The sequence below is a fragment of the Taeniopygia guttata genome, chromosome 6, assembly GCF_048771995.1.
Source record: "Taeniopygia guttata chromosome 6, bTaeGut7.mat, whole genome shotgun sequence".
Classification (NCBI taxonomy): Eukaryota; Metazoa; Chordata; class Aves; order Passeriformes; family Estrildidae; genus Taeniopygia; species Taeniopygia guttata.
In genome coordinates this window covers 9,126,962-9,142,768 of record NC_133031.1, presented here as the reverse complement: position 1 = coordinate 9,142,768, position 15,807 = coordinate 9,126,962, and the positions used below count along the sequence as shown (strand labels likewise).

The following is a 15,807-nucleotide window of genomic DNA, read 5'->3' as shown; positions in this document are numbered from 1 at the left end:
TGTAGTCCCTCCACATCATGCACAGTCACAGCACAAGAGACAGGTGCACAATATGACCACCTAGTCCAGCTATGGTTTTGTTTCACCAAGTACATGTATAAAACCATGAAGCAAACAGCAAGAGAAAACAAGGCTGGCTGTGAAGATGAACACAGACAGTGACTGGACCTCAAAAGCTGCAAGCTTAAATTAATGGTTGAGAAGCTGACACATACAGGATGTTTAAGGCTAAGATGGAAGGAGATACTAAAACCAGAAGGCCAACAGTACACAAAAACACACAAAAGATTACAAATGTTTATGAAAACAATTGACATGAAAGGTTTTGGAATGACAAACTGGAAGAAAATTCAAAAGGGAGGCAAAGAATATCTCAGTGCAAAAGTAGAGAAAAGATGGAGCAAAGAACAAGACCATGCACATTCCCATGCAAACTGACAGGTTCTGTTGTCATTTTAGCAGAGACAAGAATGAACTCGAATGCACATTTAGGCAGCAAAGCTCATCTCATCACTGGGAGCTGTTACCAAGGGGAAATACCCAACTTTTACTGTGCACACTATCTACTCTTGCAGGGAGTGGAAGAGCAACCAGCAACTAGGAGGAACTTGTCCTCACAGGCCAGAATCTTCTCTAGGCATCTTGGACCAAATTCAGAGCTTTTCAGTTTGCTTGCTTGTCCATTTACTTCTCAGCATCTGCCAACATCCTTTCCAGCCCAAGAAATCAAATTATTTATTTAAAAAAAAAAAAAAAATTGACTTCTAACCCTTTTACCCTCAAAGTCTTCAAAACATCAGTATTTACTATCAGAGAAACAATCCTGCAAAGCCTGCAAGTCATGTGTGGCAATAGAAGCTCACATTTTTCTTTCTTGTAAGCTGTCCATTAACATTAATTTCTTCAGGTAATTTTTATCTTCTTCCAGAGCTTGGCTATTTTCTTCCATGATAGTAAAATCGTAAGACACACTAACTGGAATGAATTCTGTATAAGAGACCTGTAAGAGATCCTTTCAGAAATGTTGTGGTCTACCCTGCCAGCAAGTATTTGTACAAGCCTTTATCCCAAGGATGGCTAACCAAAAATAAAACCTAACCTAGAAGTTACCAAAATTTTGAGCATCCTGCCAGGACACTTAAAAGAAATACCATGTTCACAGACACAGTAGACAGGCAATAGGTAGCTAGCTATCAATTTTTAAGAAGCCAAGTTTCCCAAACATTTCTTTCCAGCCCTTAGGTTTTATTACATGGGCACTAAGTTCCAAGGATTAAGTTAAAGTTATATAACTTTCACTTATGTACATATTTATGAAAAATACTAAAAGTACTTTGAAAAACTGTGGTCCCTGAAAAGAACAATACTAGACAAGTTTCTAATCACATCAGAATGGGCCATTTTCTATAAATATTTAGTAACAAAGAAACTATGTGAACTTGACTTTTAAAAAGGAATATGTTTAATGATATCCATTTATTTATTTAGTGGCAGAACCATGAAGTGATCAGAAACACCAGCCATTTCAAATGGCCAGCAATTGCTGCAATTCATATGGTCTTAAATTTCTAACTGAAATATCTGCTTCCCACTCTCACTGTTTCCTAGTTTATTCTAGCACCTATTCTTTGTGACACACGACATTAACAGTGTTTGTTAGGCATGTTTCAGTCAGCATTTAAAGTACTCCTTGGAACACTAAATTACTGTGTTCCCAGACTGGTAGTAACTCCTGAGGAATTAAGGCATTGTATCAGTTCTGATTTGTATAGAATATATAGAATTTATACACAGCCAAATTAATTTTGAAAATTTTGATACATCAAATACACAGTATAATTTAAAATTACTGGTAGGTCAACACTAATAGAAAAAAACTGAAATAGTTAAATATTAATCAAAATTGGAAACAACAAGCTTTAAGAAGCAAAAAGCTAAGATGCCTCAAAGGAGCCACTCTATCATTGCCAAGACTCCAATTACAACTTGGTTTAAAAAAAAAAAAAAAGCTACTCTATATAAAAAAAAAGCTAGCCTAGATAGAAACCTGATCATTGCATAAATACTAACAATATTTCAAGATTTATACTGCATATAGGACAAATAAACATGACTTTTCTTAGTCTTTCTTCTTAGGTCAAGTCCATTAAACTAAACTAAATAGGAATGTTAATAAAGCACAAGAATTTCTTTAAGAGATTTTTTGGGATTTGAGTAGTGAGAATATGCTTTACTTAGGTGTCTCCTTCTGTTTATTATTTACTCTTACCTCAAGAAAATAAGAGCTGATTGTGTCTCCTTTCTACTGCAAGAGGTGTTTTTTGTTATTAGGTTCCAGATCAAAAACTGTTTTACACATTTATACATCTATTAAGCCATGCAAGGAAGCATCAAAATGCATGTTAGCAGAGGAAGCATTAAACCAGAAAGTTGAGGTCTGACCATTAGAACTGAAATTTGGCTGCACCAGGCAGACCATTGTCCTCCTTGGAGAAATCCCACATTACAGAGTTCTTGTTTCTGTTGGCTGACAGAAAGCCTGTCACTTACAAATATGCACATAAAGACGTTGGGAAAAAAACAAAAAACATGCCAAAAACCTCCCAGCTATTAAAAGGTCCTGAAAAGCAGCACAGTTTCAAACTTTGTTAACACTTCATGAATTTTCCTAAGTCCTTTATCAATTTTGTAAGAAACTTTGCACATGGATAAAAATACCAAGATGTTTGGATTGTGCATGCAATGATCATATGCCCAGAAATACATATGGGTATCACATGCATATATCCACACACCCAACCATGAATACAGCAGAGGCTCCTTTAGCTCTTTTTGAAGATACTGTCCCTTAAACCAAACTTCCTCCTGACAAAAAAAATGTCTTTTTGAACAAAACTACAATATAACTTAAAAAAAATATACTGGCCAACCTGACTCAAACCAGGCAATTGTGCTGAGTGACTCCTTGTGCTTGAGACAGCAACTCAAATTCCTCATCTTCTCCAGCATCTTTGTCTTATCAATTACCACAAGTTCCACAAACTAAAACTCATGTAGTTAGCAACTAACTTGCCATGACTATTAATCTTGTCACTGAAGCTACGTGATAAATGAGCTAGAAAAAAAAGGACTATGGAAACAATAGCCACAAACCTTGTAACAGTATCAATGCACAAAGACATCCAATGAACAGCACACACACGAAATTAACTTGGGAAAAAGAAACAATGCACAGGTTCAGAACCTCCAAAGTAAAAGGAGAAACACATAGGATGAATGAAGAGGTTACATGGGGGAGCAGAAGTGCCAAAGGAAACCAGAAACTACTTAAGGTTATAATCTTTTGACAGCTTCTTATGACAGAAAGAAGGAGGCTGCAAAACATGGGTAAAGCTGTTTGCCAGTAACTGGTGAACACACAGCGTGGTGCTGCTTCTGCGCTCTAGTGCTATATAATTAAAAAAGCAATTTTAGAAGGGTAAAAGGGGTGATTAATTGTTTTTACAAGCTTACATCAAGTAACTCAAAGTAGGATAAAAACAAAGAAAAAAATCAAACCCATTTTTAACCTTTACATGAAATGTCCTAGGTTTTCTAGCTAGAGCAGTAGCTTCAAAATCCAAATGCTATTTGACACTGGTAACTAAGAAAAGCTTTGTTTAGCAAAGGTAATTATTATATCGTATCAAATGTGTTGTCCCTCCCCCATCTTAAATATTCTCTTGGTGTTTTATGAAGAATGTAAATTTTACATAGTGGAAACAAATGTGAACCATGCAACAATATATGGAAATGAAGATGTCTTTTGTCAAAGTGATTTCCACACAATTATTTTTTAATGATTGAAGTTATTAAAATTAATTATAAAAAAACAGCAATGTTAAACAATATTAACTTTTGCTTTTACACTTATGCAGCTAAATTTGGAATACACTGTTTCTTTTCCTCAACAAATATGAAAACTTCAACAATGAAAATGTGACCAGGAAAAAGCCCGAAGAGATACCTATGACTTTGAAGTCAGGATGTAAGAAAATCTCTTAAGTGATGAGATATACAGGCTTGACTCAGATTGACTGTAACTTAAATACTGCACAGGGTGATTACTTAAAAAGAAGACTTCTAAAGTTTAATTATTTATTTTGAAATAAATGTTTTTAGTATTTTTTTACATAACAAGGCTGCAAAAGAATGCAAGGGTTGCACAGTGGGAAGAACTCTACTCACACAGAGCAGAGAAGCTCTTAAACAGAGCTGAGTTGAGTGAGAGCCAAGGTTATAGAAGTGGGGAATGAAAGGCAGAAGGAGGTACCCGAGCATGAAGGGCCCACTTTACTCACAGAACTCCTCCTCCAGGAGGTTTGTGTGAATTTATCGGCACACGCGCGCACTGCCACTGGAGGTTTTTGACTGTCCTTCTGGCAGTTACATCTAGTGGCCTTAATCACCCCCAAAAAGAGAAAAACAAACAAGAATTAGTTAGACATTAACCAACTGAGCCTCTTGAAAAGTACAGTCAAGGTCCAGTGTTCAAACATCAAGCATGACTTGACTGTAGAGCACAATATGATTAAACTGTAAAAACCACTCTTTACAGTGCTGCACAACTGCTGCTTTTCCCAAAGGATACTGAGAAGTAATCCAAAATAAATATTGACTTTTGGAAAGAGTTTTTCCACTTAGATTTCTGAAGCACTGAGTTCTTCAAGTCATTTTTCAGTCATTACAAATGCGAGTTTTACCCATCTCTACAGCAGAGTTCCTCTGCTGCCCCAGTTACAGGTTACTCCAGGAATCAGGTACGTGACTGAGCAAGGAAGGAGAAACTTCCTTCAAGGAATTTTGGCTGACTGTTAAGAGTGAGATTAAGCATACCCAAAACCCAACACTTACTGCTAAATGTTAACAAACAAGGTAATTTGGTTTGGAATGCTGTGATCTGCGATTCTGCTGTTTAAACAGCAGAGCAAATACCAAATCTTCATCTTTCAATTTTGTTTTAGAGGGAATGTTCCCAAGCCAGAGAGGGAGAGGATGAAGGCCACAGATCAGTTTTACTGCACACACCTATAAAAGCACATGTTTAACATTTCATTAGAGATTATGGTCACACAAGTATTGCCTCTAGCTATGATAAACATCTATGGTGTGCACCTCTTGGCATTTCATCTACCTGCCTATAGGATCTTGCTGTGGCTTGAAATGGCTTGAAAATGTGGGGCTGTTTTAAAAGAATTGTCACAGCAGGTGAATTTAACAAAAGCAAATGCAGAGATATACATGGCAAATCCAAACTCAGAACAAGAAGAAAAAGGTAAAAGGCACATGTGACTTTTGATTGAGGCTTTGTGTTTCCCTGAACCTTATTTATGATGAAGTGACTCATAACTTGTTCCTAGTTGGCAGATGTAATCTGAATACTCAACTTGTTTTGTATTGTTTCCTTAAAACACAATCAACTTAGGATAGTACTTTGCTCAGCTTTATATTATATGGTGTAATTCTTTATTAAGATAATGGACAGTAGATGAAAGGAGCAGAAGAAAAAAAAACAGTTACAAAAACTCTAAGCAGAATGAGCAGACTGATGGGCCCAATCCTTGTCCATTTTTAAAATACTTTAAATGTAGCCTTATCTTTTTCTCACTGTTTTTCCTGGACAGCTTCTAGAAGAATTTTATGTTCAAAATTGTTTTGGAAATGAAATACTTTCAACAGCACTATAAGCATACTTGCTTATGGTCACACAAAATCATGACCAGATTATGGAATTAAAGATACCAGGAGCACAAGTGGGAACCCAAACCTACCTTTGTTACAGTGAAAGTGTAGAAAAAAATAGCTGTCTAAGGTCTCTTAAATCCTTCATCAGTACTGCCTATTGAAGTTGTACTCTGCAGGGCACATCTGGGATTTTGCTAAACATTTTAGATTATACTTACAAGCTGCTGTTCTAATTGGTTGATTGTTTCATCCTTTTTCCTCAGTTCATCTTTAAGCTGCCTGATCTCGTTCAGCAGATCATCCATCTGCAACAGAACAGTGGTTTTCTATAAGGACTGCATGATCTAAGGAACACCTCTACAGGACATATGAGATCAGACATGCCTGGAGGGATGGCAGTGACACAGCACCTGCTTTCCTCCTCCTGTTCACACAGAGAGGGGCTAAAGTGTGAAGAAACTTGACTAAAAGTTCCTTTAAGAGGCCAAATTCAGCTGACCCACTAAATTTACAGGGTAAGTAAATCGGCTGCATTTTTGAAGCATTATTCATCTGTTGTGCAAACAAGTGACATGCAGATGAACAGGCCTAGTCAGCAAATACTACCTACAATCCTCTTTATCAACAACAGAAATTACTGATCTCAGAACAGGCATTAGATTTTACATGTTCTTCAACTTCATGAAGTATTTATAGCCTTGTTATATTTCTAGTAAGCAATGTTTCCCTCCCTTAAATACAGAATTAGTGATCTTTGTATAGTGATTTTACAGTAAGAACCAAGTAATGCTACAAAACCTTACCACCATTGAAAACAGAATGTTACAAGTCTGCAACTAGAAAAGACGATTCCATTTGCCATGACTATTGTGATTTCTTCTGCCTTTAATACTCATTCTAAAAAACAATAAACTTGCCACTGACTTCGTGGGGTTCACTTAGGTTAGCATTTAAACAAAGAAAGAAGCAAGAAGCAGAACTTCAGTAACACACAAGCTTTAGGTGTATTTTCTAAATATAAACTGGTCTTATTCCTTGGAGTCAATCAATGTCATTTACCTTAAAAGTTGACTCAGGTTCTTGTGGTTCTGGACTCGATGGAACTGAGAATGTGATGTCCTGGAGTGACACATTTTCATCATTCTACCAGGGGACAAACACAAGAATACAAGTTTGAATCACTTGTTGAAACAGCAAGTTTCCTTTTTCCCCCCACAGGAAAGCCATCCTTGCTGCAGCCTGTGTACAATGCCCAAGTAATGCCCAAGATACAGACACTTATATTTCATTTCTATAACTTGATAGAACTTTACATCTCACAGTTTTTAGTGCTGTTTTGGTTTGGATGCTTTTGGGTTTGGTTTTTTTTTGTTTTTTTTTTTTTTTTTGTTTCTTGGGCTTTTATATAAATTGACTGTTAATTTTGAGAACAGTGAAGTTTACACTGTCCAACACTCAGTTGTCATCAGTTCTCAAGTAGCTGCTTGTCCCTTCCAGGCCCATGGCCAGCAAATCAAAGACTGATGAAGCAGCAGTTTATGCACCATGTTACAGAGAATTTCTACCAGAATGCTTTGAAATAATTTGCACAATAATACCATAAAAACACAAACATTAGTTAGTTCAAAACATTTCTAAAATGCTAGAGGAGAAGTGCAGTGATTAGAATCCTAGAATACTTTCAGTGTTACAATTTTTTGTGTATTTATATTGTATTTTATATTAATTGTATTTTACATACCATAAACATTTATTAATATTTTATATTTATGTATTTTATATTTATCTTATATCCCCCAATTAAAAAAATTCACCAACATTTTATTTTAAGCAACAAGTCAAACAAATACACACACTCAGAAGTGAAGCAACTGAGGGTCACAGTTACAATCATGAAAGAGTCATCATGGGAATGGTAAAAAATACAAAACAAGACAAACTATTTCAAGCAAAAGTGTCTTGCATGGCTTTTCAAGGCTCTGTATGCTCAACATACCTTTAACTGCTATTAAAATGCAGGGAAGTGGAGCAATATGACATTCCACAACAGCAGATTAAGACCTGATTGCAAAGGAGGTTAGTATGTCACACTCCCTGGTGATTTAAATCAGTATTCCAGGCCTGTGCTACACCTGACTCATTCCCCAGTAAAGCAGGGACAAAGGTCATCTGCAGCAATTCCCCCACCACTGCTGCAATTACCTCAGTACACATGTAGAGAACACAGCACAACTGGAAAAGAAACAGTTCTAACTCTATCAGTAGGAACTCAAGCATCCATTTGAACACATGCTAGGATTAATCTATGAAATCTGTCTTCTTGTGCTTTTTGTTTCTTTCTCATTAAACTGCTAAAATGAAACAGGGGAAATCAGCAAAATAAGATTCATCCCTGTACAAAAAAAAACCCATACTAGAATTAACGAAAAAAATGACAGAATTAGCAAAGAAAATGCACCTGGTTATATGCATATGCTATTTTTGGTAGGCTAGAAATAATACTAAGAAGTATACCAAGATACCCTAAATTTGGAAACTTGGAGAGAACATCTGCTTTAAATCATTTGGTAAAGATAAAATAAACTTTATAAAGGTATTGCACATCACACTAAAACAGGCAATATAGAAAACTGCTACTGCTAACATTTTTACAGTATCAGAACACGTTATTTATTTTGGTATGATCACTTATCCAGAGCAGTGGCAAGTTCATCAGGGTCTACTGAACTTTTACCAGGGTCTAGGTTTTGATTCCCAATTCCAAGCTTTATTCAGTACAAACCACTCATCTGAATAGACTCCTTTGCTAAAAGCATTTTCATAATGATGCAAGCAGAAGCTGTGTTAAGTGGCCATCAAGCAGAGGGTGCTATTCACCTGCTGCCTGCTTGGCATTCTGAGTGCAGTTTCATCCAGGCTATGCCAATCTCATTGCCACTGTCAAACAAAGTCACAGCGACAATCTGACAGTTAAACAATGGCTTGAACCTAAAATTTGCCAATTTGTTTTGCTATTGTTTTTTCACCTCTTTTGCTTCTGTTTCTTTCAAGCACAATTACGTCACTGAGGTGAACTATTTTGTGGCTAGTAAAAAATAGGTGTAGGAGCAATTTATATAACTTAATGCATGACACATAAACGTCTCTTTATTTATAACTGTTTCTTTCTCAACATCAGGCTTCTCATAAACAAAGATGAATCTCTCTTGTGGATCTCACCAGATGCAAAAAGAAAGAACACAATGAATATGTATTTCAAAGGTACAGAAGTGACTTACTGATCTAAAGCCTCAGCAAAATGTACTGATAAATTTAACAATTTTGCACTACATGGTTCACATTTTCATTCACACCTCTTCATACAAATGGGCCATATCTGATAAGCTACACTGAAGAGCTGTGCTTGAAAAATAAATTTCATTTCCGTTCATGAAAGATAAGTTGAAATGAAATATTTTGCATAAAAACCTGCCTCCCACAGAATAAAGAGCTTCACAGATCTCACAGTTCTATGAGCTACTTAATGTTTCAGTCCTCCCTATAAGAACAGCAAGTGCAAGCAATGCAACCAATGACTTGGTTAGAAGTCATTGCTGGGTTACTACAGAGGATGACCAATCCTTGCAAAGATCAAAGGCTCCAGGGCAACAGAAATAGCACAACCTTATTCAAAACTGTATTAACACATTAGCCTCCACCCAGAGCAGCAAGTTTATGAAATTAATTGAGGAGGAGGAAGAAATTGTTAAGATAAGAAGAAAACTTATTTCTTAATACACATGCAAATGAAGCACCTTAGTCAATGTTTAAGAGGCATTAACATTTACATGTCAATTATTACTAGAATTAGACTTCCAAAACATTTTCTTCTTACAATACAAATTTAGCACTCCAGTTAAGTATTAAAGAGAGAATGCTCTCCAGCAGTACACCTCTCTGCAAATATGGCTGCATTTAGTAGAATAACAAGCCACGTTTTTCACTCCATATAGGTTAGTATAACATCACTGAGAAATCAGAGAAGGTTATACTCACTACTGTGAAAATTTCCTAAGCTCTGTATGAGAGAGACTCCTATTGCTGATTTCACTGTCTGAAGGCACAGGAAGATGGCAGTGAGTGAGGAGTGAGCAGCCAGCAGGTTTTACTGCTGCCACTGTTATCCTGCTCACACAGAGCTCAACCAAGGCTCTGTTACTCAAAGAACTATTTCTTTTTCCAAGCTGAACTGGGAATGCAGCACCAACCCCATGCTGCTGCAGCTAAGTTGCTAGCAATACTCCAGCTAATTTATCTCCAGTTACGTGAGCTCCAGTCACAGCAATGAATCCAGTACAGCACATTAAGTCTCCCCAGGAATCTGTTAGGTATACATTCACTGCATGCTGTGCTCAACACTAAGTCACGCTACAGCTGATTAGATAATTGTATAAATCTGAATTTAATTACTAATTCTTCCTATTTTACTGTAACTGTTCCTCTGAGACCTCATGCCCAAGCCTCGACTACACCTCTATTCCTACCTATCCAAATTAAATATTATTGCTGAATGTCACAACTGGAAAAAGGCAACACATAGACATAAATGTGGAGCTAATAGAAGACCTTCTGCTTCCATAATAAAACTGGAGTTTAAAAGCAATTGACTTTGTACCTTGATTTTTTTCTATTTTGCAAGGAGCTGTCTGTGATCCTAATTCTAGCTCAGAGTTCAGAATGCTAAAGTTTAACTAATTGTTTTCAAAACTATTACTTCTGTTCAAGAATTTAAAAAGAATTGTGGTATTTTTACTCATTCCTGTTAGTATGAAGCTCAGTGTTTACAGTAAAGGCTTAACACTTTAATGTAATGAAAAAACATTTCACATAAGTTTTGCCCTAATTGTTTAGCAAATTAAGGTAGTAAAGGTCTGACGCTTCCCCCTCTGTAGCAGGCTAATTTACTTTTACATTACTGTTTATGTTCTTTGATTAAAAGACTGGATTATACACAGGAGAGCAAAATAAATATTCAGAAGTCCAGTGATGAGTTTTGGAAGCAGTGAGTCAAAACAGGGTTGGTTTAGGTTAGGAAAATACAGCCAAGTATGCCTGACAAAGTGTGAAGGGAAGAATAATACCTGTTATTATGAAGCTCACTGTTACAGGGAACAAGGATCAGGCATTTGTCAAGATCAGGAGCAAAATTTTAAAAACGGACATATTAAGAGTAACTGCTTCATTCTGTGCATTTAAATTATTTTTAAAAAGTTTAGCTGAGCTACTTGAGGCAAGGTTTTTATTCTGCAACTTGGCTATTATAAACTAGATAAAGATTTTACGCATGATACTCTGCAGGGCCACACATTACTTGGCTATAATGTACAAGCCTTTACACCATGAACCACACACACAGATCATCCATCAAACTGCCAAACTGTCCTTGTGTTAAAGGCATTAAAAATTCTAGATAAAGGTTCCCTGCCACCTCTGTATTAATGCCTGGGGCTGTTGGGGAGCACAGTTTATGCAGCCCACCACTCAGACATTAGGTTCTAAGAGCACCCCTTCCCCTTCTGGCACTGCATTATTTTCGTTACAATTGTTTTTCCCCCTGACAAAACCAGGAACACATCTCAGCACAGGAAGCAAATGCTCTCATTTCTAAAAGGCACAATCACACCCTTGAATTAGCCTCAAGGTTGATTTGCTTTTTGTTTTGTTATGTTTTTAGTGCCTTACTTTTAAGGCACAAAGTTATTTTCATTACATTATCCTATTAGAAAAGAACAGCAAGAAATCTGGTATTAAAATACAACATCACACACTTTTCAATGCTAATCTGTGTATGCCTCCTAAGAAAGTCTCATGGACTGTTTTTTATTATGGTAACAAAGACATTTTTGTAGCTGAAATGCCATAATTCTGCTGAGTCACTTAGCAGTTTACCAACTCCCACAGCTTGCCACGTTTTGAAGTACACTGTAAAAGCTCCTTAAAAGCTTGTGACAATTTCATAACATTGAACACTTCCAATAGAGATGACCCAGCAGGATTTGCTAAGCTTCTTGTCAAAACACAAAGAAAAGATGAAAAGAATGAGGAAAACAAAGCCTCAAGGAAAAGCTAATAGCACTGACTTGCTGAATGAAAGTTTGATCAATGGGATCAATTTTAATATTTTTTTTAACTCCCAGTTTTTTTGAATTTCACTTACACTGATTTTCTTCTTTAATTTAATATTTCCTGAGAGAAGTAAATTTGAATATTGAATAGATATTGAAAATTTTAGTATTTAGGAGTCAGTAAAGTGCTGACAAGGCAGAAAAGTTCTACTGAAAATAGAAAAAAAAGGTATAGTCACTTTCTGGAACTTTGTAACTCAATGTATAAATGCGACACCAATATCCTAATAAAGCCAAGCAGAACAGAAGCCCACCTAGGCCCAGTCCCCAGTTTATTTTAGTGCTTTGGTGCCTGTAGAGAGCTGACCTGGTGCAGCAGCCTCTTGAGCCTGAGGAGCTGGGTTTTGACGGCGGTGCAGTCCTGCACCATGTGCCGCAGGGTCATCTCGTCCAGCATCACCGTGTTCTCCGCCAGCGCCCGCGGCGCCGCGCAGCCGCTGCCCGCCCCAAAGCTCTCCAGGGGACCCGCAGCAGGCTCCAGGTAGCTTGAACCCCTAAAATAACCCAAACCAGAAACACACAGACATGACAAACTGGAGCTAGACAGCGGTTGGTAAAAAGGAAAGTGTTATGCAATGTGGGATATACTTACATACTGTGGCACACAGCAGAAAATAAATGAATCAGAAAATGTCAATGCTATCTCAATTAAATACAGAGTTTTCCTTTCCACTCCCAGAGACTCCTCTCAGACTATAAACTACAGTACCCTAAAACCAGTTAGTTCAGCAGAATTTCTATAAACTGTCATTCAACTCTTTAAGGACTATATGGTTACATTTACTTTACCAAAAAGTTAAACTGCAAAAAGCTACCCAAACCTACAAAGTAGTAAGATATTGGTTTTCCATGGAACACATAATCTACTTTAATCAACATATATAAGATTGTATCAACACGAGCAACAAGTACTGGGACTGAAAACAGAAGCATAAGTTTTGAAAAGATATTGTAACAACCCTCGGTGGTGCTTCCACTCAGACATACAACTATTCTGAAAATGTTGTATTTGTACTCAACATCACTTGAGATCCATTAGTGCCAAAATGGAATTGCTCACTGGGGCTTTAAATGTTTGTGAGGATACAGAAAAGTGCTTTACCTGTTCAAATCATTTTTACCATGGATATAATGGTCAGTATGGCCAAGATGATAGTGCTCCTGTGTATTCCATCGCTGTTGTGGTGCTCTTTTCCAGAATCCCTCTTGATGCTGTCTCGTATTTCTGTCTTGTCTCTCATAGCGACTCATATTTTCACATTCCTCTACAGAGAGCATAATGTTAGAAAAAATCATAAGACTTGTTCCCAGGACCTTGCAAATAAAATATTAACTATGTGCTGGTAACAGATGCAGTGTAAAGTCTGTGGGGTTTGTTTTGGTTTTTTTAACTGACCCAAAACAGTATGCATTTTAGAAGTGTCAAGCGAAATTCTGCAACAAGTCATATTTTTATTTAAAAAAACTTGTTACAAGAATAGCAACCTGTAGCAGAAACTGAAGAATCCAGCTTTAACAGTATTTCAACTTTAAATAGAAAATCATTTGGAGGAGGTAGAGATTATGGCAAAAAGAGATTTAAAAGTTACAATTTCCTATCTCTCTTACAGATGGTATCTCCAGGCCATTAACAAGTTCTAACAACACATAAACACAGAAAGACAACATTGTAAGAAAAGGCCAGTTTTTAATTGCAAAAAGAAAACTGTTCCGTTACTTAAGATACAGATAAACCTTGTCTTATTCACATGGTTTGGTTTTCAGACTCAGAGACATTTAATCTGTATTTATCTGGACAACCAGCATGATTTAAAACAAGGAAACCAAACAAGCTCTTTAAAACACCAACTTCGGCAAAGCCACAGGAATTCCACAAATGTCTTAAGGGAACGAACGCTAAATTTGGCAACAGCCCGGAAACGACTGAGAGAAAGCCAAAACAACTTCTACCCAGGAGTCAGACCCGGCAAAAACAGTCCTAAACTGCGATCCTGTCGCCACCCCTTGCTCTTGACTTACCCAGGGAGCTTCCCCTCACATTGTCATCCTTTCCTGGGAGCAGTGTTTGCCCCAAGCCCCGCTGCGCACTCGGCTCCCGAGCAGGCCCTCCTTGCTGCTGGGTTCCAGCCTGCGCGGGGCCGGAGCCAGCCCAGCGTCACCCTGTGATTTACACGGCCCTCCTCACTCCCTGCATGCTTGTGCAGCTACAACTGCTTCTATAAATACTGGCCAAGCAGCATCCCAGGCTCCAAAGTGAAACCAGGAGAGTTTCTGAGGACCTGGAAAGTCTTAAGAGGCTGACGTCAGTGAAGACGCACATAATTATGGAAAAAGTGTTGGCAAAAAGTGCTGTTAAACATTACTAGAACAAGTAATCATACCTACAATTCAGTTTTTACCACCTAGCAAATAACCAAAAAATTGCATAATAAAATAAATTTATTCACCCTAACTAACAAGATTTATTTGCCTTTAGCAGTGTCTTTCTACAGGTCATAACACATGAAAATTAATAACAAAGTAAGTGCTCAGTAAGTTTACAAGCAATTACCATTTTCAGCTTTGGAAAACTAAATATCGAGACACTGAGTAAAGACAGGTGGAGATTAACCAAGAAGTTTTGCTTTTACAAGTGGTCATGTTTACATAAGGGAAAACCTGGACGTGGCTGTTGAGTTCTTATTTTCATATCCTCTGCTGCCAATACAGGATTTTCAGGATAAGAAGCAGAGATACCCAGTTTATATCAGACTAATTTTATAAGGAAACCCAACCTCTAAAAAATGCCAAAAGTAGCAGTAATTAGCTTTTAATGTTTTTGTGGTAAACATTTACCTTTAAAAACATGCCCTCCCAGCAGTTTTTAAATTAATAATTTGTAATGGAATGACTGATACAAATGCAGTGCACATTTCATATAAACAAGGAAACTTAGGAGAAATTGATCTACCCTTTAAAATTGTTTCTTAGTTCTTCCTCAACAGAATTAAATTATTCCTACTGAAAGAATATGCCTTAGGCTTGCATTGTTACCCATTCTGGAAAATGAGTAAAAAAGTTAAAAATTCATACCTGTCAGGGTTGAAAAGTTGCATACTTGCAATGTCATCAATCATTTCCTACAAGCACTTTGAAAACTCATTCTGAGATTTAAAAGATTAAGTACTGCACTTCACACATGCATGATGTTAAAACATGATCTGCCACCATCATCATGGATGGAAAATTGTGGTTTATTTACTGTAAATTTGGTTTCATATCTAACATACATACAGGAGTCTTCACCCAGATAACTCAGAGGTACTCTCAAAAATTTACTGAATTTACTCCCTGAATTTACTTCAGCAAGCAGCTGAATGTTACACAACGTAAGTAAAGCCCTCTTCCTTTCAGTGCCAGTTTGCACTGGGTAGGGCCTGACAGTGCTCCACATTCAGTGTTTCTGCAGACTGCCCTCCACTGAACTTGGAGGTAAAACTAATACCTATATTCACATAACAAGAGCTCATCATAATAACAATACTCATCAGTCCCATGAGTAGCTCAGGAATAAACAAACCAAAGCCTCAAACTTTTCCAGTCTGAGATTCGAGAAAGTGCAGCTGTAATTTCCTTTACCAAGTTCATTCTCTTCTGAGTTTGTTCTATTTCAGGGACATCTAGGTACATCTACCTTCTCTGTGAAAAGTCTGCCAGCACCCTCACTGAAAGTAAGAGTGCATAAAACACTATTTGAAAACACATATCTTAAATTTTACATCTTCTGCTGCCCTGAAGTGTATGTATATCTATTAGGAGATATTGTCATTTTGTAGAAGAAAACAATTATTTATCTCAAAGAATTACACTGTCATTCACCAAAGCTAAAAAAAAAAAATACTGTCTCAGCATTTTCAAATGGAGCTGAATCATGAAACTG

The 15,807-nt window shown here is 37.0% G+C and overlaps 1 protein-coding gene across 8 annotated transcripts in view; it reads right to left on the bottom strand.

The window, feature by feature from the left end:
• CCSER2 (coiled-coil serine rich protein 2) overlaps positions 1-15,807 on the bottom strand; it is a 60,569-nt gene that overhangs the window by 17,438 nt on the left and 27,324 nt on the right. For all 8 annotated transcript variants that reach the window (XM_030275830.4, XM_030275826.4, XM_030275828.4 and 5 more), the window contains 5 exons: positions 12,991-13,153; positions 12,196-12,382; positions 6,784-6,867; positions 5,943-6,029; positions 4,341-4,439 (listed from right to left, as the gene is read on the bottom strand). In XM_030275830.4, coding sequence (XP_030131690.4) covers positions 4,341-4,439; positions 5,943-6,029; positions 6,784-6,867; positions 12,196-12,382; positions 12,991-13,153 — 620 coding nt within the window. The remainder of the gene's footprint in view (positions 1-4,340; positions 4,440-5,942; positions 6,030-6,783; positions 6,868-12,195; positions 12,383-12,990; positions 13,154-15,807) is intronic.